The 21475-nt window shown below is 38.8% G+C and overlaps 1 protein-coding gene across 1 annotated transcript in view; it reads right to left on the bottom strand.

Annotated features, from left to right (window-relative positions):
- Positions 1–13305: 13305 nt before the first annotated feature.
- The window catches only part of LOC114536706 (neuronal acetylcholine receptor subunit alpha-5-like), a 13778-nt gene continuing 5608 nt past the window's right edge, over positions 13306–21475 (bottom strand). Inside the window, exons 3-5 of the mRNA XM_028558060.1 lie at positions 17050–17201; positions 16490–16644; positions 13306–14651 (exon numbers count right to left, since the gene is read on the bottom strand). Coding sequence (XP_028413861.1) covers positions 13853–14651; positions 16490–16644; positions 17050–17201 — 1106 coding nt within the window. The 3' untranslated portion in view covers positions 13306–13852. The remainder of the gene's footprint in view (positions 14652–16489; positions 16645–17049; positions 17202–21475) is intronic.

Raw genomic sequence — 21475 nt, 5'->3', positions numbered from 1 at the left:
TAGATCTTTCATTGTTTAACTTGTTGTTTGGTTTTTCCTTGACAGGTGGTATTGACCGTCGATATTTCAACAGTCTTCGGGTCCACAAAACATAAATATTATTTTTCGTTCAGTCGCAGCGAATAAGTCTTAAATGTTATAATTTTCATGTCTTTTTAAGGGTGAACGATCGTTTTCCACTATGCTAATTTGTTTTCGTGAAGTTATAAAAGAAGGAAGCGATCCTAATTTTTTCAGATTGGATCACATTGCCGGATTTCAAGCTTGGCATCGTGCCACAGGAAGTGCCCAATTCAAAATTGCGTTTCACCTAGAGCAGGGGTAGAAGAAGATGGAAGAAGATAGAGAAGTATATGCAATCAGGGGCGTACTTTAGGGGGTGTGGCATTCCCCCCAGCCAGCAACTCATTAATCTTATAGTCAGTTATAAATTAGTCTTACAGTCAGTTCGAAGGGGCCAGGAGAGCCAGATGCTCATCTGGTTTATATCCGCTTTTTATTAGTATTTCGTGCCGAGCTTTATCTTAAATAATGCGCTCTAAAATTTCAGTTAACATATTATATGGTATAACCTGAAAAAATCCTCAAAAATTTTCGGCACATAACGGTCTACCCTTTCAGTCAGTTAAATTGTGTATATTCAATGTTTGTAGTAACACAGTACATCTGCGGAAAAAAAATTTACGAAAAAATAGGAAGAATCTAGAGCATTTAAACTTCAAAAATTTCTTACTCTGCACCGGCCAAGGTGGCGTATCGTTAGCCTATGGGCCCCGGATCCTAAGCATAACTTATTATAATGTATTCGTTTTTTGTAACAATTCATCGTCTCACCAAATCGAGCAATTTATGCCGTAAGAGATGACGTCTTAGATATAATTGCAGCCTAAAATCCGGTTTCCGAAGGATCAAATTTTTAAAATTCTTGGAGCTTTGACAACTTTCCATGTGAACACTCGTATCTCCGCTAAAATTATTACGCGTACTCTTGTAAATTAGAGTCACAAAGCTTAGGATACCCCGATATTGTTTTTTTCAATAAGTATAACAATATCCGCCAATTAACGACTGGATGCAATTTACGACCATCTTCTTGATTCAGAGAGTGCACTCCAAATATTCCACTGAAAAGTTTGCGTGTCGCGAACAAACCTAGAAAAAAAGGATGCAGAATGTTTAAGAGCCTACCTTCACTGATCCTCTTAAAATTCCTCAATGTACATGGTTTGCCATCTTCCGCATGTTGTGAATTAACCGTTGGCAAAATTACCACAAACAATAAGATGGAAATGAACATTTTGCACTAGAAATATAAATGCGACGTGTTCCGTCTGTGCTCCAATGAGTCAATGTACGGTAATTAATTGCACCAGTTGGTTCAAATTGCTTCAAAATTGAAAACATTCAATTGGTGCTTTAATTGCATGACAGATCTAAAGTTTGTTTACGTTCATTAGCATTTGATTCGGCACATTGAAAGTTCGGCGTCAAAAACGGGCTAAGGTAATTGTAAGTGCTTTATTAAAGTGCCCATGGCAGCTGCAGCGTTTCATGAATCGAAACATTTCAATGCATTTTCTATCAAATCAAGCTGATCAAAGTCTAAAAAAACTGAAAAAACGAAAAAACTGAATTATCATATCCTTTTTACACGGCACTAGAAAATTTTATTCTAAAAAAACGTGTATCAAACGCGTGTTCTCATTGGACGAAGCCGACGGGAATTAATTCGAAATAAAACTTGAGTGAGTACAGGATGTCCCAAAAAACTACTTCGGTTTGCTTGATCATAACTTTTAAAGCATGCAGTGAAGCCATTACACGCAATTCTACGCACGCGCGAATGAAGATTGTAATGAATAAGGTTCTGATGTGACAGTGCAATTGAAAGTGTAATTTCAATTTTTATAGGACAAATATCACTAGATCGACTGTAAAACATTTAGGGTTGACTGCATCTTTGTCTTTTTGAACCTTGAATTTTAAACATATGCTAGCTGCAAAAGTCCATAAACCACCTGCACGCGTAATGGCATAATGGCATACAAATCATACAAACATTATTAGTATTACTTATTACTATTATTATTAATTTATTAGATCTCCCAAAAGGGCTTTTAAGATCAATTTACAAAATTATATAAACTGTTTAAATTACACTCTATATATAATATTTACATAAGTTAGAATAAAATATTAATCCTTAGAAAAATGTTTTGAAAGCATTGTCCGCTTTAACTCCTTTTTAAAAGTTATAACATTGCAAATGTCTTTAAGCTCATCATCTAAGACGTTCGATAAGCTACACACTCGCTCTAACAATAACATTAGCTAAATACTCGATACTCCATCGATAATATTATATAATATAGACTGATTTGCATGAGTTTGAAATATTTGTTGTGCGTCAATATCTGATCGCTAATAGTGGAAAAAATTATTATAATAATTTTTTTGTCATGTTATTTTTAGGTCTTTTCATCCTAAAATTTCATTGGGGTGAAACATTGCATGGACAACCACGAAACTAAGATCTAACTCACATGCAATGCATGCAGAGAGTTTATTAAAAAAATATTCATTATATATTTTTTAAATATAACATAAATATGGGGAAAGAAAATGTGATAAATGAGTAATTTGTTTCATTGAAATTTGCATATATATATCAGGTCGATTAGTTTTTGACATAATTATTGACCACCCGCATATTCCCATTAACCCGTCATCGAGATGAAAGATCTTTTTTACTTCAGACCTTCTTGACTTTGATATATTTTAATATCAAATAATAAATTATACCCATGCAGTCGTGTTATAAATTATGAAATATGAATACATGTAAAACCCGCTAGAAAAAAAACTGGATAATAATTAAACATTTTACATGTATTTCATACAAATATAATTTTTTAAAATATGCCTTTAAATTATTATGTAAGCTGAATGCTGGCCGCATTTGTAACGGGCCGAGCTGTCTGAGACACACACACGTTCGATCCAGTTTCTAAGTGTCTTTTATTTCATCCTCGTGCTCCCTATATACATGTGCTCAAGACTCTCATATTTCTAATTACAATAGTGCACTGTTACTTTATCTAATTACAATAGTGCACTGTCACATTATCTAATCACAATAGGTGCACTGTTACATTTTCCCCTCACTTAAGTTTTCGTCCCCGAAAACAACATATTTTTACATAGTCGACGATTTAGCTAATCGTAAGCATAACGTTCGGGAGGACGTATGTTTTGCCGAAGTTGATAACGTTGGGGGTCACCTCTAGGCCTACGGGGAGGTGGTTGTAACACGGGGTGCTCGGGCAATGCGTGAACCACTGCGAAATCGCCCGACTCACGACCAGGAGCAACGATTCGGCCGCTATCCAGTGGTATATAGCCTGTCTTAAGGTTGTCGTGGTGAACTACCATAACTTTTCCATCATTCGAGCTAACTCGATAGGTCGTCCCCATTCTCTTCACTACCTTATACGGCCCTATCCACTTCCTACCGAACTTACCTTTCTTTGGGCGTTTCACCCAAACGGTCTGACCTACTGCATGCGGCTTCCAGTTCTTATTGTCGTGATTTGAACACCTGGTTGACCTTACCTTATCTAAGTGCTCTCTAGCTAGCTGCCTAACATTCTTAAGGTTATTGCGGACTTTCTGTGCGTACTCTGGTTGAGTGCTTGGATTCCCAGTCGTTACACCGAATTCTAATTCCAGAGGCATGCGAGGTGTTTTTCCGAATACGAGTTCGTACGGGGAGAGCCCAGTAGATTCATGTTTGCTTGTTTATAGGCAAAGAGAACGGGATCTAGCCAAACATCCCAATCGTCAGCATTGTTAGACACATAATGCGCAAGCATATCTTGTAGCGTGCGATTCTGTCGCTCCACTTGGCCATCCCCGGAAGGGTGGTATGCTGTGGTTCGTGTTTTCGTTATCCCCATAATGTTACAAATTTCGTGCATTAAGATACTTTCAAAGTTTGACCCTTGGTCTGAGTGCAGCACGAGCGGCGGTCCAAAACGCGAGAATACTTTGGATATTAAACAGTCGGCCACGGTTGAGGCCTTTTGATCTTTCGTAGGGAACGCCTCGCACCATTTGGTAAAATGGTCCATGATAACGAGTATATATTTATTCCCCCTCGCGGTCTCCGATATGGGGCCCATGTAATCTAATGCCCAAAATGTAAAAGGCTCACTAACACTGATCGTTTTCATAGGCGCTTTATCTGGATTCGAAGGTGATTTGCGGCGCTGGCAAGATACGCAATGTTGGATATGGGCTTGCACAGAGGCACGCAGATTTGCCCAATAAAATCTTTCGCGAATACGCTGTTCGGTTCGTGCTGAGCCGAGATGACCGCACGACGGACTATCATGCATACCGTCGAGTATCTTAGGCACTATGGATTGTGGAATCACAATGGCGTGATCAGGATATGTGTACTGGTTGTGGCGAGATCGTACTAGTAAACCATTATGTATAAATAAGCGATCGTAATTATGCCAAAAATTTTTCAGAACTGGGTCAATGCTCCACTCCTTGAAATCTGGGCGTGGTTTCTTGTGCATCTTAAATTCCAAAACTTTCGAGATATTGCTGTCCTGCCGTTGTGCTTCATGTAGGTTTATAGTTGGGCTTACAGTAATTGAGTTAATTTTTTCATGCCTAAAGACAGGTGTATTCTCAGTTGCTTGTGTTTGCGGTTGGAAAGCGCGCGCGTGTGGGTTGAGTAATTTGTTTGTAGTGCATTTTTGCGGCAATGTGATAAAATCGATAGCGCGTGCACAACTAGCCCAAAGCATGAAAAGGAGCCCAAGCACATAGATAACAGGCGCTGTTATGAGACGCTTTGCCGTCGCTTTCCATTCAGTTAGCATTGAAGGAATCGTGTGGATAGCGGAAGTTTGACATGTTTCCTCGCATTTCTTAGCTACTAGGCGTGATAAGACATCTGCATTCAAATGCGATTTACCCGGTCGATGTTGAACCACAAATTCGAACTCTTGCAAATCCATTAGCCATCTGGCTAAACGCCCTTTCGGCTCGATGGAATTTAGCCAACGAAGTGCATTATGATCAGTAATTATTCTGAATTTGCGCCCTAAGAGGTATAGACGAAAGTGTTGGGTGCCGTAATGAATTGCCAACGCTTCTTTTTCAGTGGTCGCATAATTGCGTTCCCGTTGCGTCAGACTGCGAGAGCCGTATGCGATGACTCTTTCTATACCATTGTCATCGTGCTGGGCAAGTACAATACCTAAACCAACATCTGATGCGTCCGTGTAAAGAGTAAACTCGCGATCGAATTTTGGGTAAGCTAATAAGGGTGCGGAACAGAGCTGACGTTTAATTTCCTTAAAAGATATTTCGCACTCGTTCGACCAATCAAAAGGTGTTCTGGCGGCTTCTTTTGTTGTAAGTTTAGTTAGAGGCGCGGCGACTGTTGCAAAATTCGCAATAAAGCGGCGATAGTAACTGGCGAGTCCTAAAAAACTACGCAACTCTGTTATACATGTTGGCGCACTGATGTTCTGTACTGCCTCGACTTTCTGTGGGTCAGGGCTGATGCCGTCTTTAGAAATGACATGACCTAAGAATGCAACCCTAGTTTCCGCAAACCGACATTTTTCCAACTTAACGCGCAAGTTGTGCTGCCGAAACCTGTCAAGGACTGCTCTCAATCTGTCATTGTGTTCGCCAAGGTTGCGCCCAAAGCAAATAACATCATCAAGATAACATAAACATATTTCGAAACATAAACATATTAAGACTATTTCCATAGCACGCTGAAAAGTTGCCGGAGCCGTTTTTAAGCCAAAACTCATGCGGTTAAACTCAAACAGACCCGAGCTTGTCACGAAAGCCGTTTTTGGCCGATCACGGGGGTCAACGTTAATTTGCCAGTACCCGCTGCGTAGATCTAATGTTGAAAAATATGTTGCGTCGCCCAAAGAATCTAGTATGTCCGCAATGTTTGGAATTGGATGCGAGTCGTTGAGTGTTACTTCGTTTAATTTCCGATAATCTACACAAAAACGTAGTTCCCCTGACCGCTTTTTAACTAACACAATAGGGCTTGCCCATGGGCTGGTACTAGGACTTATAATACCTTGTGCTAACATATCTTTGATTTGTCTGTCAGCCTCTTCTCGATACGCGTACGGCAAACGGCGAGGGCGATGTTTAATGGGGTTAGAGTTACCTGTATCGATGTTATGTGTCACTACATTTGTGTGCCCTAATGTAGCCTCAAACACATCTTCGAACTCGGATAGGACTTCAAGAACACAGCTTTTATCGGCCTGATTTAAATTAGAATTTACAACACCTTCAAATTTGTTTGTTTCGCCCTTTCCGTTATTTGCCTTAATACCACAGCTTGCGCTACTTATTTTGCTGTGAGATTGGACTAGAGGGCTAAATGCTGCGATTTTGGTACCGAATTTTAGCTCGCTAGGTTCGCTATGTGCGTTCATGACTCGTAAAACAATGTTTCTACCTTGCGGGCAGACTACTGTATGTGCCACATGAATGTCGTTACCTGACTCGCTCTTTAGAGGCGCTATCATGCCTATTTCTGTCTGTGCTGATTTTACTAATCTACCCTCTACAATCATCTCAGATCTCGCGGGCACGACAACATTTTGGTCTAAAACTACGGCAATTTCGGCTTTCATACGAGACTGGATAAGGAAAGTTGAATCGTTCTCCACGCATGTTTGGGCGTTTCGCCAGAAGGGTCACCACTTGCCTCAGTCACTCCAGATATCAGTCCACCATTGGAAAGGGGTGATAAAAGAACTTCAGTCCGCCCGTGAGACCCCGTTAAGTAATAGGGGCTAGACCCACTGCGAATATCCCCCTGTAGACTCAACCTATTTGCTTCGAGGAAGTCCCACCCCAACACACAGTCGTAACTGATGTTGTCGCTAACAAGAAGACGTCCTTTGTACGCTCGCTTACTTTTGGGGAACGTTATGTTTGTGTCGAGGCACCCAAGGATATTTAAACTACCGCCGGTGATGGATACGCAACGTTCTGCGACAGTAGTGTTAATTAATTTACTATCAAAGTCAATAATCCTGTGTAAAGTATGGCTTATAAATGTTCTCATGGAACCAGTGTCAATAAGTGCATGAACTTCAACATTATTTACAAAACATTTAACATATGGTTGTGTGGATAATGAAACATTGAAGGTATTAAAACTTACCCCAGGGCGATCTTTGATCCCACTTATCGTATCGCCCGCTGGGAGTTTAAACGATTCGCACAGTCTTTGGCAAAATGTCCGTATCCCTGGCATTCATAACATCTGTTTGTGGAATCAAACGTCTGGCTTTGCTGTTGTGGATTGTGCCAACAGTCCCTGGCGATGTGGCCCATTTTCTTGCAGACAAAACATTTTCTGTTGCTTCGATCTTTCGTTTGCGCCGATAGATCATCTCGTTTATTCCGCGATAACTTCTCCTCCAGATTCTTTTGTCGTACGGCGATGTCGGACACCAGCGCCACCAATTTGGTCATTTCTTCACCACTCTTTTCGCTTGCCACACCAGCACTCTGCGTCACATTCCCTTGGTCGTTAAATTCCTGAATTGCCCTGTACCGTTGAACAAATGACACCATTTTTTTCAGATCTGGCGTAGGGTCACTCTCTAGCAACTTCATTCGAATGTTTTTGGGTAAACCTTTCATGAACTGCCTCGTTAATAACGCGGTTTTCGCTCCGGCATCAATATCTGGTTGAGCTTTCGATAAAATTTGCTCCAACTCCCACTTGTACACCGTCGGGTCCTCGCCTGGCTTTAAAAGTCTCGCTTCGAACTCGGCGAAGTACACTTCTTTACACGCCGAAGGACACATGGTCTCTTTTAGGGCTTTCGTAACAGCGTCATATGTTTCACGAGCTTCCTCGTCCAGTGCGTAAAAATGGCTCGCTGCTTCGCCCCGGAGAAAAGCTGGGAGTTTCTTGATTTTCGCATCTGCGTTCCACCCATTTGCCTCAGCGCAAGCATCAAATTCGCGCAGCCAAATTGTTAAATCTCCCCGCTCAAACTTCGAGGGAAGAATTGCTGTAGACATCTCTATAAACCGTTCTTTAAATGCCACCGCTGCCACCAAATTGTAACGGGCCGAGCTGTCTGAGACACACACACGTTCGATCCAGTTTCTAAGTGTCTTTTATTTCATCCTCGTGCTCCCTATATACATGTGCTCAAGACTCTCATATTTCTAATTACAATAGTGCACTGTTACTTTATCTAATTACAATAGTGCACTGTCACATTATCTAATCACAATAGGTGCACTGTTACACATTATCTGCGGCCTGGGCTACTACATATATTTGAAAAATGCATGTATTTTGAGTGCTTAAATAATAAATATGCCTTCAATTTAGGCTTGAAAACTTGATGCGAATAACATTAATTCTCTATATATTAATCAGTCAAAATTTTATTAGTATTAACAGTATGCATTGAGATATACTTCCTTTTTTCATATTTCGCTGTTTCTTGCTAACTATTTATTGTTCTTTTGGATGAGTACTAACTCTATATAGCTACCATAGACGGTATTTGCCTTCAATTAGGAAACACAACGACAGCAGCTATTAATACAATGGATCATTGAAACGAAATGAATAATTAAAATAAGAAGTTTAAAGCGGCGGGGGGCAAACCAGTGAACTCTATATATGGAAGGTTCGCTCTAGTACATCAATTGCGTAATCTAAAAGTGAAGCCAAACATGGCGGATCATGAAGGCTGCTTGGGTACCGAACCAGACCTCCACGAACAAGCGGTTAAAATTTAATATGGCGGCAACGTGAAGGAAGAGATCTCGGTCAATTTTGTAAACACAACACAAATATACGGCATAACTCCCTCTCTAGAAAGAGTAACATTGCCAGATAAGGTTGTAACAAATTGTATGTATTCATCTTTAAAAACTTTGTAACTTGAAAACTTTGTAACGTCCGAAATGTTCGCTTTTCTATTTTTCGTCATAGTTTTATAATTCGTGTTTTTAATTTCCACGCGCATTTTACGTTCCGTGGAGGTCTGGTTCGGTACCCAGCAGCCTTTATGATCCGCCATGTTTGGCTTCACATTTTGAACTGAGCGAGCCTTCCATATTATATATAGAGTTCATTGGGGCAAACAAGACGAAGAGGAAGCCTAAAATTATGCAAGTAAATGCGAACCTGGAGAACGCGTTTGCAGTGATATTACCAGATAGTTTTGATGGGAAGAGTAGGAATTATATGATCAAATGGTGATCATGTGTGATACTATAACATGATAGAAAAGGCCACATGCAAGACTACCCTTTGGTTCCAGCACCCCTGTCTATTTGAGAGTTTTAGACGTCGCCTACGTTCTGTTTACACTTTACAATTGCGAATCTGCAAATTCCACGCCCTGTCTGCAGTTCAGGACGCAGCGACCTATCCTCGATAAGGCTATAAATAACTGTTCCGAAACGTAAACCTGAGGTTTTCAACGTCTTATTCCTCATAATTTCATAAAATTGCATCATAATAATTATACAACAACTCTTTACCATTGCATCGATTTAAAGAAAGGTCTCAATGCAATATGAAGGCCCGGGTTTGCTTCATCTATTGCATTAATGAATGCCCGGGTTAACGGAACCGAAAGCTTTGCAGTATTTAATACACTTTACTTACTTCTTTTACTCCGTATTGGCTTGCTGACATGAATGCTGCATGTTCATTTACATAATTTTGAGCTTGGTATTTCGATTTGCAAAATCATAACCAACTGTGAAAGCCATTTACACAATCGCCTTAACCTTAAAAGTTGTGTTTAAAAGTGTAATTTGAATTTTGAAACAACGAATTTCACTACAAAAATTTCAAGGTCAACTGGAATCACTAAATAAATATTCGAAAGATAGCATTTGCCGTTTAATCTTTGTCTTTTGAAATATTTTCTACTGTTCGGTCTTTTTTGAAGGTTCATTCTTGGATATAAAAATTCACTTAAGCCGCAATTGTCCATATGTAAGCCGTGCATGTATCGATTAATAGAATATTAGCTATGATTATACAGGTTTTATTGCGATTTCTATTGTTGCTATAAGGAAGTAAAGACACCTAGTTTTGTTGCTCTGCAAATCCTTTCATTGCAGTTTTTACTACGATAAATGGATAGGTACTAAGAAGCCTGCATGTCTAGCAGTGGACCTCTTTTAGAGAGGGGGAGGGTGTTGTTAAAATTGGCGTATTCATTACTTAAAGACCTGGAGTAAAGGGGGTTCGTTAAAATATTCCCGAAGTGATAATCTAAAGGGTTGTTTAAAAAAGTACAAATTTACCTATGTTGCATAACGTTGGAATTAAGGTTATATTAATTTAATAAGTTATATATCCACTAGAAGTATTTATTTGAGATTGAATATACCTTTGCTATTATAACAAATGGGCTAATTTGCAAATCTCTCTGGTCCCTTCGGAGAAAAACGGCATGATAGTACAATGTTGCACCACTCAGGGCTGCTGCAACAATTAAGGCGGCATGCAAATTCACTTTGCCTTTACGGTGATCCAGCCTATCCTCTGGAGGTCCATCTTCAAGGCATATTCAAGCAACGCCAGATTGAACCTGAAGGTTAATTCTTGTATATTAAGCATTAAACATTTGAGGTAAACGACTAAATTTTTAATGGCAAACATGTTTCGGCTTACACTAAGCCATCTTCAGTGCAAAGTGAGCTAATAATATTTACAGCAGGATGTGTGATACAATAAAGTGACATATGATACAAATATTAGATTACAATAACAAATACATGTGTCAATTATTATTTACAAAGTGGGTTTTTATATTTACAAAATAGGGTCAAGTATATTTACAAGTTGAAAATGGTATTGAAATGCTGTATTTGCTTATTGAGATCTGGTTTGAGTTTTTTGATGTAGAGAGCTTCTTTGAGTTTGAGAGAGAACTGAGATTGTGCATGGTCTAGTACGCGGAAGCAGGATTCAGTGTATACATGCAGCTTTGCATTGTGGTGAATTGTGGAGATGTTTGTATACGTGCGAGTTCTTATCAGAGGTGGTGTGTTCCTTAATGCGTGTAATTAAATGACGAGTGGTTTCGCCAACATAACGGGCATTACATCCCGCGCATGAAAATTCATATACTACGCATGATTTAAGGGTGGAAGGAATAGGGTCTTTAAAACAAAATAGGTTTTTGATTTTAAAAGAAGAATAAACGATTTTGAAGTTGATATCAGTGCAGAAGCGTTTGATCAGGTTGTGTAGTTTCCGTTTAGTGATCTGCGAGTGATAGCCGATGTATGGCAGTTTGAAATAGTAGGTGTTCGCATCGTTAGTAGCCTTAGGTTGTGTTGTAGGTTGATCAGTGATCGTGGGTCCGTTTTGTCGTTATATTGTTTGATGACATTGTCAATAAAATGGGAAGGATAGGAGTTGCGTTTGAGTGTGTCAATTAATGCGTCAACGTCACGTTGGTAGCCAATTGATGTGTTGTTGATTTTGCGTATACGATCAATAAGCGTTTTTATTAGTCCCGTCTTGTAGTTACGTGAAGTGATGCGTTATTATTTTTCGACTATCTAAACCGACAACATAAAAATATCAAGTTTACTATTGAGAAAGAACAGGACAACAAACTGCCTTTCTTAGACATACTCATCACCAAAGATACGACTTCAAACACTTGCACGACTTCTACTTTTCACAAAAAAACCTACACCGGGCTACTGTTGAATTTCTTAAGCTTCACTTCACGTAACTACAAGACGGGACTAATAAAAACGCTTATTGATCGTATACGCAAAATCAACAACACATCTATTGGCTACCAACGTGACGTTGACGCATTAATTGACACACTCAAACGCAACTCCTATCCTTCCCATTTTATTGACAATGTCATCAAACAATATAACGACAAAACGGACCCACGATCACTGATCAACCTACAACACAACCTAAGGCTACTAACGATGCGAACACCTACTATTTCAAACTGCCATAAATCGGCTATCACTCGCAGATCACTAAACGGAAACTACACAACCTGATCAAACGCTTCTGCACTGATATCAACTTCAAAATCGTTTATTCTTCTTTTAAAATCAAAAACCTATTTTGTTTTAAAGACCCTATTCCTTCCACCCTTAAATCATGCGTAGTATATGAATTTTCATGCGCGGGATGTAATGCCCGTTATGTTGGCGAAACCACTCGTCATTTAATTACACGCATTAAGGAACACACCACCTCTGATAAGAACTCGCACGTATACAAACATCTCCACAATTCACCACAATGCAAAGCTGCATGTATACACTGAATCCTGCTTCCGCGTACTAGACCATGCACAATCTCAGTTCTCTCTCAAACTCAAAGAAGCTCTCTACATCAAAAAACTCAAACCAGATCTCAATAAGCAAATACAGCATTTCAATACCATTTTCAACTTGTAAATATACTTGACCCTATTTTGTAAATATAAAAACCCACTTTGTAAATAATAATTGACACATGTATTTGTTATTGTAATCTAATATTTGTATCATATGTCACTTTATTGTATCACACATCCTGCTGTAAATATTATTATTATTAACATTAGCGAAAGCATTTTGTTTTGTTGTTGTTGTTTTTTTTTCGTCGTCGCAAGCCTGAAATGGTGGCAAGAGTTACAAGTGCACAGTCACAAAAGTTCCATAGAAGATGAAATTATGATGCTAAAAGATTTGAGAAAGATAAACCATTTGAGAGGAAACCATGGAGAAAGCATGCACATTTTAAAGAAATTCAAGTTTCAATGACAAGTGGAACAGACATGAAACTGACATAAAAGTCTATAGACTTTGCGTGTCCTGCAAGGCAGCGGACATTAGACAGGAGCTATAGATCGACTAAAGGTCTAAGCTAGGTCCTCGCTAGGTGTCAGAGGATGCTAAAAAGTAAACCAATTCTTGATGTATATAAGTTCAATTGGTTCAAAGTGTCTTAATTTCGAGCGCAATCATACACATTTCAAATCCAAGCCACGTAAAGTTGAGAAAAATTAGTCAACTATTTAGGATCTAGGCGTGCAGAATTAGTTACGACAACTGAAAATCGCAATTGCATTTGCAGATTTTATTGTAAAAATATTCTTTTCACATCTATAACCAATACGTTGTTATTAAGGCGATTTGAATTTAAAATGAAGCTGTGCATTTAATTTATTCTGCACACCTTCAGATCCGCCACTGAAGCCAGGAATCAAACCTACACTTTTGCGATGCCGCTGCAATGTTTTTAGGCACAATTGTTTTGATACACCCTGTATAATTGTCATGGTTATATATTATATATACTTTTTACATGTTTGACGCAAAACGAATTGCAGATATGCATATACATATTATATTAGGTTACTTCACTTAGGAGAAATTTATTTCTATGTCTGTCTTTTGAAAAAACTTGGCTTATTCAATTTAGGGCATAAAGTTCAGGCTGGTAGATTGTAATTAATTTTTCGTGAGTACAATCACTACAGTGTTTCATAATACGCTAGCTTATCACATAATTGACCTTTGACTCTTGAAGTTTCCATAAATATTTGCTCAGCTCTGTTGCATATCTTTACTTTTATAATTAAATACTAAAATGTGTACAAAAATAAGAATCACGATTTTTTTGGAAGCAATACTTCCATATTTGTTCTATCGATCGATATTTAGTATTTAGCACTTTCTAGCATTTCGTAAACCAAACGACATGTATATAAGATACGTATTATTTAATATGTTTACATATATTTTTTACCGTTATTCATTAGTATGCACATCTTTTCTTTTCCAGCAAACAAACAAGGAAACTTATGAAAATTGACAAAAATATAAGGAAGGAAAATATACGAACACATGTTGCTACTTTTGGGTGTGCATTTTCCGAATCATCTTCAGACTCGATCTTAAATAACCACTTCGGAAAATTGGAGATTTTTGTCACGAGTGGGGAGGTTAAAAATATGTGAATGGAACTAACCACGGTTAAGATAAGCATCTGAAAGGAAAATTTTAGAAGAGCAGGAATAGGATCTGCAGTTTTTGGTAACGCAGATGATATGATTACACTGTATACAGAAATAGAAACCACAATTGTTAGAACTATACTAATCTGGTCTTGAATATTCAAGGGCAAAATAAAACTATAAGTAACTAAAATTGTAATCAATGCCAAAGGAATAATTATTTGGTATTTGTAGTAATCTTGACGACGTTCAATCTTCAAGGACAAGGTAATATGGGGATGAGGTGAAATTTCAGGTTTATAGTATCCGAAATCTTGACTCAAGGTAGCGCTTTGTAGAATCCATTCCCCGCTTCTGATGTAATGGCTCAAATCTGCATTTCGGTCGGAGTATGTCATGTTGATTTCTTCTCCCGGATGCGTCCACGAACCAATTTGAACGGGACATTCTTGTTCGTCAAAAGGAAAGTCTGTGAGATCTAAAGTGCAATAACTGTTTAATGTTACTGGAGCCTGCCACGTACAATATCCATCCTTAGTGATGACCATTTTTGTCCGTAAACGATGGTGGAGAATTACATTTTCACTTTCAAAACCTGCCCTGAAACATTAAAAAGAAGGAGGTAACTATGGTTCACTGTGGGTTCAAGAGACCAAGATATGTCTACTAACAACAAACCAACATATAGGCGTGACAACCGTGACTTAATTCATCTACAAAAACGAAAAATTGCTTCGGAACGAGAAGGCCCGATGCGAGCAAGTATAGAAATGGCTCGGCATGCTGGTGTGGACTGTTTTATGCGCATTTATAACTTCACTACATGTGGTTAATCAGGAATATTTGAAAGTTACGGGGTTACAAAACAAAACGTTTACGATTTACGAAAAACTTAACGAGATGTCAACCTATATTCCCCGAGCCGGCGCGAAGCACCGTGCGAGGGTACTAATCCCGCCCGGAGATTAGGAATTACACCCAGGTATTCTGCCAGAACATAGGCGAATCCAAAGTTGCCCAAATGTCATGGACGTTCAATGGTCATAACAGTTGTGCGCATGTGCGAAATTTGAACGAAGAAAGAACGGTCGTCTACAACTTTCTAATTGGCTAAGACAAAAAGAGAGCATGCATGAGAGAGTCAGCATATTAACCGTCATTTTGCAAACTATTTTTTATAAATATAAAATGAAATCATGGAGTCAAATATATAAACAATAATAAAAGATTCAAAGATCATCACAGCACAGAAACAGTTGGTGAAATAGGAACGACTCGTACTTTATAATCTTTGAAGTGGTAGCTAGGTGTCTATATTTTGCTTACTCAGTGTTTGCTGTAAGAATGCATTGTTATTTTAACAAATACGACTGAGCTTGGTATGTCGTTTTACAAGCAGCTAACCGACCGTTTAAGGCTTTACATCATCACTTAAACTTTAAAAAAGTTCTTAAAAGTGTACTTCAAAGTTTTGACAAAACAAATATCACTTTGCAGCTTATATAGTCGCTAAAATGAATGAAATAAATTATCGAAAAACAACATTCGACGTTTAGTGCTTGCATGGTTATTACAATTATGTGTGATGTTTTGATGTTTTGAAGGTTTAGCTATAGAAAAGTTTAACACTCACTTAAACTGCAACGTAATGCAGCAGGCAAACAGGTGATTTCTGTTCACCTTTACGACTGTCTTTGTTTCCGAAAATATTGCACGAGTTATTTCATAATATTAGTATAGAAAGTTAGGTCTGGGTAGCAAACGAGATATTTTGCTTCGTTTAAAATGGCGAGGGGTTGCTGCATGCGTGTATTCCTAGTCTGTTTATTATTATTTACCATTGTTTTTTGCGAAACTGAGCGAGCTCTATAGTTTGATGACTAACCGAGCTCAAGCGCGATGCATTATGGTGCGTCCGTATGTACACGGAACTTGCTCCACAGTGATTTACAGTCATCAAACCGGATGTTCTGCTCCCCGTATATTGGAATTTTGCAATCAATATTATTATTGCATTAATCATTGGCAAATCGCCCAACAAGTTGGACCGGAAGTTCAGCAAATCCAACTTGAAATTTTAATTGCGCGCAAAGTTCAATTTGTAGTGTTGTAGTTTGGATAGTTTATACATCTCAACAGCGAAACTTATCCTTATAAATTATTGACCAGCATCACACCCTCCAGAATGTAATGAGCCGGAAAGTATAAGTTTCAAGTTGATTATTAAAAGCGGTGCCTTGAACCCCACAACCTGGATTTAAACCCCAGGCATGCAGGCTAGCTAATTACTAATTATTGTATTTATTTTATTTATCGCAGAATATTCCAACCAAAGTTGTTTTGTGGAACAAAGTGTACGGTTGTAACTGATCTGTGGATTTCTTTCCGCCTGCTTTGCATGCATGCATGAGGGTTTATAAAGTAAGACAAATACTTACTCATTAAACACTGCGACGTCAGGGAACCAAAAAAGATCATGGTCAACATGAACACTGTTGATTCCGCCATACTCTGCAGGATTCCACTTTAAGTGTGGATTAAGCCAATGAAAGGTGAGCCAGAGGATCAGCCGCATTACTTGATTCTTCTCGTCCTAATTTAAAAAAAAACATTTCATCTATTCATAATGGTGGGATTCAGCTTTACATTAATTCGACGTTCGACCGAATGCATGTGTTCAATTGTGAATAATGATATAGGCTTTGTATGATTGAATTGATGAGGCGAGTGATTGGAAAAAATTTGTGACTGTACGAAAACTTTTATATCAGGATTACGAAAGACGATATCTTGAACGAAACTTCTTGGCAAATCACACGACAATTCACAACTATCCGAATCGAAATATTCGTGTGAAAGCATGTGAGCGATTGAGTATTTTTTCTAAGATCGTGGAGAGAACACGGCCAAAACTCAACATGCAAACTCGTTTTCTCAAAACTTAAATTTTGCAGTGTTCCCGGAAGGAATTTCTGCATCATCTAGTTCAGAAACTTACCACATTTGCTATTTGACGCAATTTAATTCCCATTTCAACATTCACGGGTTTATTGTTATGAGAAGCAGGGAGAATTTGCCGGTTGACATTTGAATTATTCATGAGCAATTCCAATAGTCGTTGATGTTCTTCAAAATGATTTCCAACTGTGTCTAGTTTAAATAAATTACAAAATGTTGAAAATTGATAAATTAAGAAATTACCGAAATGATCTTATAATAAAAATATGCAGAACCAACTACGCAAGTCTAAATAGCATAGCAATTGATAGACGTCGAAATTCGAATGGTCGTAAGATGGACCTTACGATTTAGAACGGCAGCGTGTTGAGGACTTTCACAAGAATATTACTAAAAAACGTATAGTTTCCGCGGCGTTGTCTCACGATGTAAAAATCGCTGATCTAGCTCTGCAAACCAAGCAAGGACAAATTGTAGTGGAACTAGAGGGTAGTTCGAACAAATGACACAGCTTATCAATTTTAAATTGAAAACATACTAAATAACAACGATGTTGGCTATAAATATCAAAAGCATATTTTTACATAAAAATCTGCCAATGAAATTTCGATTTAGTTGTAGCTTTTATTCTGATTACTTCCTCGTTCCTCCACAATTAGTTTTTTCTAGAAATTTCATGTGAAGGTCTACGTCCCGCTGCCAAAAAAAGTTTGGGCGTTTTTTCTGCGTTTCATCCCTTTTTCCGCTTCCGCATTTGAATTCCGTAATTCTGAAATTCCGAAATTCGCAACTTCGGGTTCGCGTTTTACTTCTGCCTCTCTGGTCGATGGCATCAGTCTGTAATAATTGCCAGGCAAATAAGAACCATCCCTTAACAAGGTGGTGGGGTGATTATATGAGTTCACTGTAGGGCAAAGCTGAATTTTTTGCTTTGCTACATACATCAGAAGTAGTTTATAGCTTTCTCACATTGCTGCTGAAAATCGAGGATTTTATGTAGAACGTTTGTAATTTATAGAAATTGCTGCATACTTAGGTAGTTGAGGTAAAACACAAAGTTATTTAGCAGTCTGGCGTTTGCCGTGAAGCCTTAAGCGAAAGATGCTCAACTTTTTTCAAGAGCAAATAGCGCATGCAAAGCAGGAAAAAGATATTAAAATGGTCCGCTTGTAAATCCGTAGAAGAAATGTTTGAGACATGATTGGGCATCATATTTAGAATCTTATTGTATTACACATAGCGAAAAGTAAAATCTACCGTCGGCATAAAAAGTGTTTTAAATAAGTGCCCCAGATTTTTTCTTTACGAGACTTACGATGTGAACTAAGAAGATGCTCTTCTGGAATATTTCAAGTGTCATCGGAAAAGCAACCCGAAATTGCAGAAATTAGCTATGTAGTAATTTACATAGTCTTACTTTTAGCAGTACAGCATTTTTAGGTAGATACTCTTGGAGTTATAGTTTTCAGTGCTATTATCGGGTTAATTTTCTTATCGACTTATTTCTGCAAAATAGAAAAATTGCAACAAAATTTCGCACGCTAGCGATGACCTTCTCAGCTCTTGGGACTTGGATTGGGTTATGTGCGTAGGGCAAAAGAGGCTATTGTTGCTTTTCTTGAAGAAGTTGCACCAGATCAGCATCATCATCTCTGGAAAGCCATTGTTTCAAAGCCACTGGACCCACAATTTCCTGTCAAGGAACTAGAAGACGTCAACAGTGTTTTGGTGGAGGCTCTCTCACAGTGTTATACAAATTTTAGCAGATGGGACACTCAACACCAAATCTTATCAATAATGGTAGATAAAGTTTCTAACAGCACACTTCAAATTTAGATCCCCGAGCTTTCTCGATACCGGTTCACTGCTGCAAGAAAACACATCCTCGTCTACGGCAGAAAAACTCCACTAGTGCCTGATAGAAGAACAAGAATGGCAGTACCAGAGGACAAACTTGATCACTTTTTAGACTTTATCACGAGCTCACACTTGATGCAAGATCTTCCGTTTGGAGAAAAGAGCATCATGCACCCTTTCATCGAAGGAAGTTATGAAGGTAATGTAGTTCGTCTGTTGATACCGGAATCCATAGTAAAGCAGTACCAAGCTTACACTCTTCTAAGTACACTACTAAGAATCTTAAGTGTATGTCTAGCTTCAGTCCGCAAGTCCCTGCAGAGACTCGATTACATCGGCGCAACAGATAGCGGCTTAATAAAATTTATGTTTAGCAATTTCTAAGTTTTTAACAGACTATAGCCTGTATTCAAAAAGGTCACTCATACTTACAGCCATTTAGTGTGACATGTAAATTTTGTTAATGCTAGTCAATGAGAAATTTACTTTCGGAATTGGTGGAAAGATTTAAGGTAAAACACTGAAAATCAAGCCACTATTCGGCTGGAAATACCGCCATGGAAACGTTACGATAACATTAAGATCTCCCACTCAATGAGTTTGAGTGAGTGAGCTTTTAGAATACAGGCGTATAACTGTTTTCGTTACCGTTATCAGGGTCTGACGCATTCGATGATTTGAGTGATGATTTGAGTGCGGAGAAGTTTGGCGATTTGATTGGCATGACATGGGAAGGGATCAAAAGGAGCTTCTAAAATCAACTAAGAGAGTGATTATAAGGTACATTGTCCATCGTTATCTTCGCAACGAAATCCAACGTGTGAATAGGCAAGGCTACTACTAGTATCATTTGTGTTAAGAGTGAGATGTTTTTAGTGGTGACTTTAGGTACACGTTTCGAAAGAATCCGGCATACCGGACCATTGTCTGTCTTATACCTTTAGCGAACCTAGTGATTCCGACTTCAAAGCTACTTGTACCTACGAGCACGCTTACTACTGTGATCGATGTAATCAAATTCAAAAGGTTTTTAATAATATTGATGAAGCTTTAGCGCTAGTTCCTGAAGATAACAAGGACTTGAAGGAACAGTTTGTTTTCAAAGTTGCGCAAGCAAAACAGAACATAAATCAGGGAGAGGCGCACCTGCTGCGTAACATTCAGCCAGCACGAAATGAAGCACGCACTATAATGATATGTGATTCTCTAGATGAAAAGCCCGTGCTTCTAGTTCAAGACTGGGCTATGAAGTTTCTTTGAAGGAAGTACAAGAAAAGCCAGACCGACTTGTTCGGAAGTTTGGATTGTCGTGGCATATAACTGTGGCAATGTACAAACCAGAAAATGGTGAGATCCATTCCATGACGCTCGTCCGCGTATACGAATCTTGTAAACACGACAACGCACAATACTTTCATTCATGAAAGATGTGATTCACAAGCTAAAGTGGAGCTTCTTGAACTAGAAATCGTGTACTTCAGGCAGGACAACGCAGGTTGTTACCATTGCTATTCAACTATCGTAGGAGCGAGTATTGGAAAGGATGTTGGCTTCTATGTGCGTCGCCTGGGTTTTTCAGACTCGCAAGGGGGGGAGGTTAGTGTGACAGAAATGGATGGTGTAAGCGCTTTCCCTAACGTCGAGTATGGGCAAGGTCATCTGAAAGTATGGAAGGCTTATGGTATTGGGCTGGGAAGAAGCTGCCACTGAACAAACTGGGTGAACTGAATCAAGAGAGTGCAATTGTTGATCTATTGACTGCTAGCCTAAGAAAAGACGCAGCGCTTCAGTCTAATGAGCATTTCATCCATTTATAGAAAAGTTTTCGTAGCTGTAAACAAAGTGTAACAAAGCAAAAAAACACAAGATTAAGCCGTCGAAGAATCTCACATCCTTTTTTCCTGTCCCGAAGAAGCCTCCATGAAGACGTACGTAAATATGAACGTAAGCTTGAACATGGAACACTATGTGACGAAGCTGTCCATGGTTACGCAAGTAGACCAGTGGCGTCGCCAGCTTGGTAAGTGGGGGGGGGGACTTATTCATATATTCGTGTTTCACATTATTAATTTCTGTTCAAATTGATGGTTTTAACGGTCTGTGAACATGAATATATGAATATGTCCACCCCACTTATCGATGCTAGCTACGCCGCTGAAGTAGACTAAACGATCTTACGTCAGGTGTACCAGAAATCTCATCAGGAGCAAGAAATGCTCTTGAAGCCAGCTCCATACAAAGTTTACCGATGGGCTGGGCTTTAAAATCAACCAAATACGGAAGAACCGATTTTCCGAAAAGCAGAAGAGCGTCCTGACGGATGGATTTCTAATTAGAGAAGCAACAGGAGAGAAAGAAGATACAATGTCAGTGGCCAAGGCTATGATTACGGCGAAGAATGCTGATGGACAGTTGAGCATTTCTTACTAGCTAGCAAATTGGTAGCTTTTTTCTAGATTAGCAGCCAAAAGAAAACTTCTAAGACATGGCTCTGACGGTGAAGAAACTGACGACCACATCGACCCTGCAGAAAATGAAGAAGCCTGGGGGAGCTGTGCACACAACGCCGCTACAATCCGGAGCGTGCCGCGGAGCAAAAATCACTCTGT

Source organism: Dendronephthya gigantea, unplaced genomic scaffold (genome assembly GCF_004324835.1).
Source record: "Dendronephthya gigantea isolate DGI-Jeju-01 unplaced genomic scaffold, DenGig_1.0 000143F, whole genome shotgun sequence".
NCBI classification, from domain to species: Eukaryota; Metazoa; Cnidaria; class Anthozoa; order Malacalcyonacea; family Nephtheidae; genus Dendronephthya; species Dendronephthya gigantea.
The sequence above is the reverse complement of the archived record's forward strand: the minus strand, read 5'-3'. Positions and strand labels throughout refer to the sequence as shown.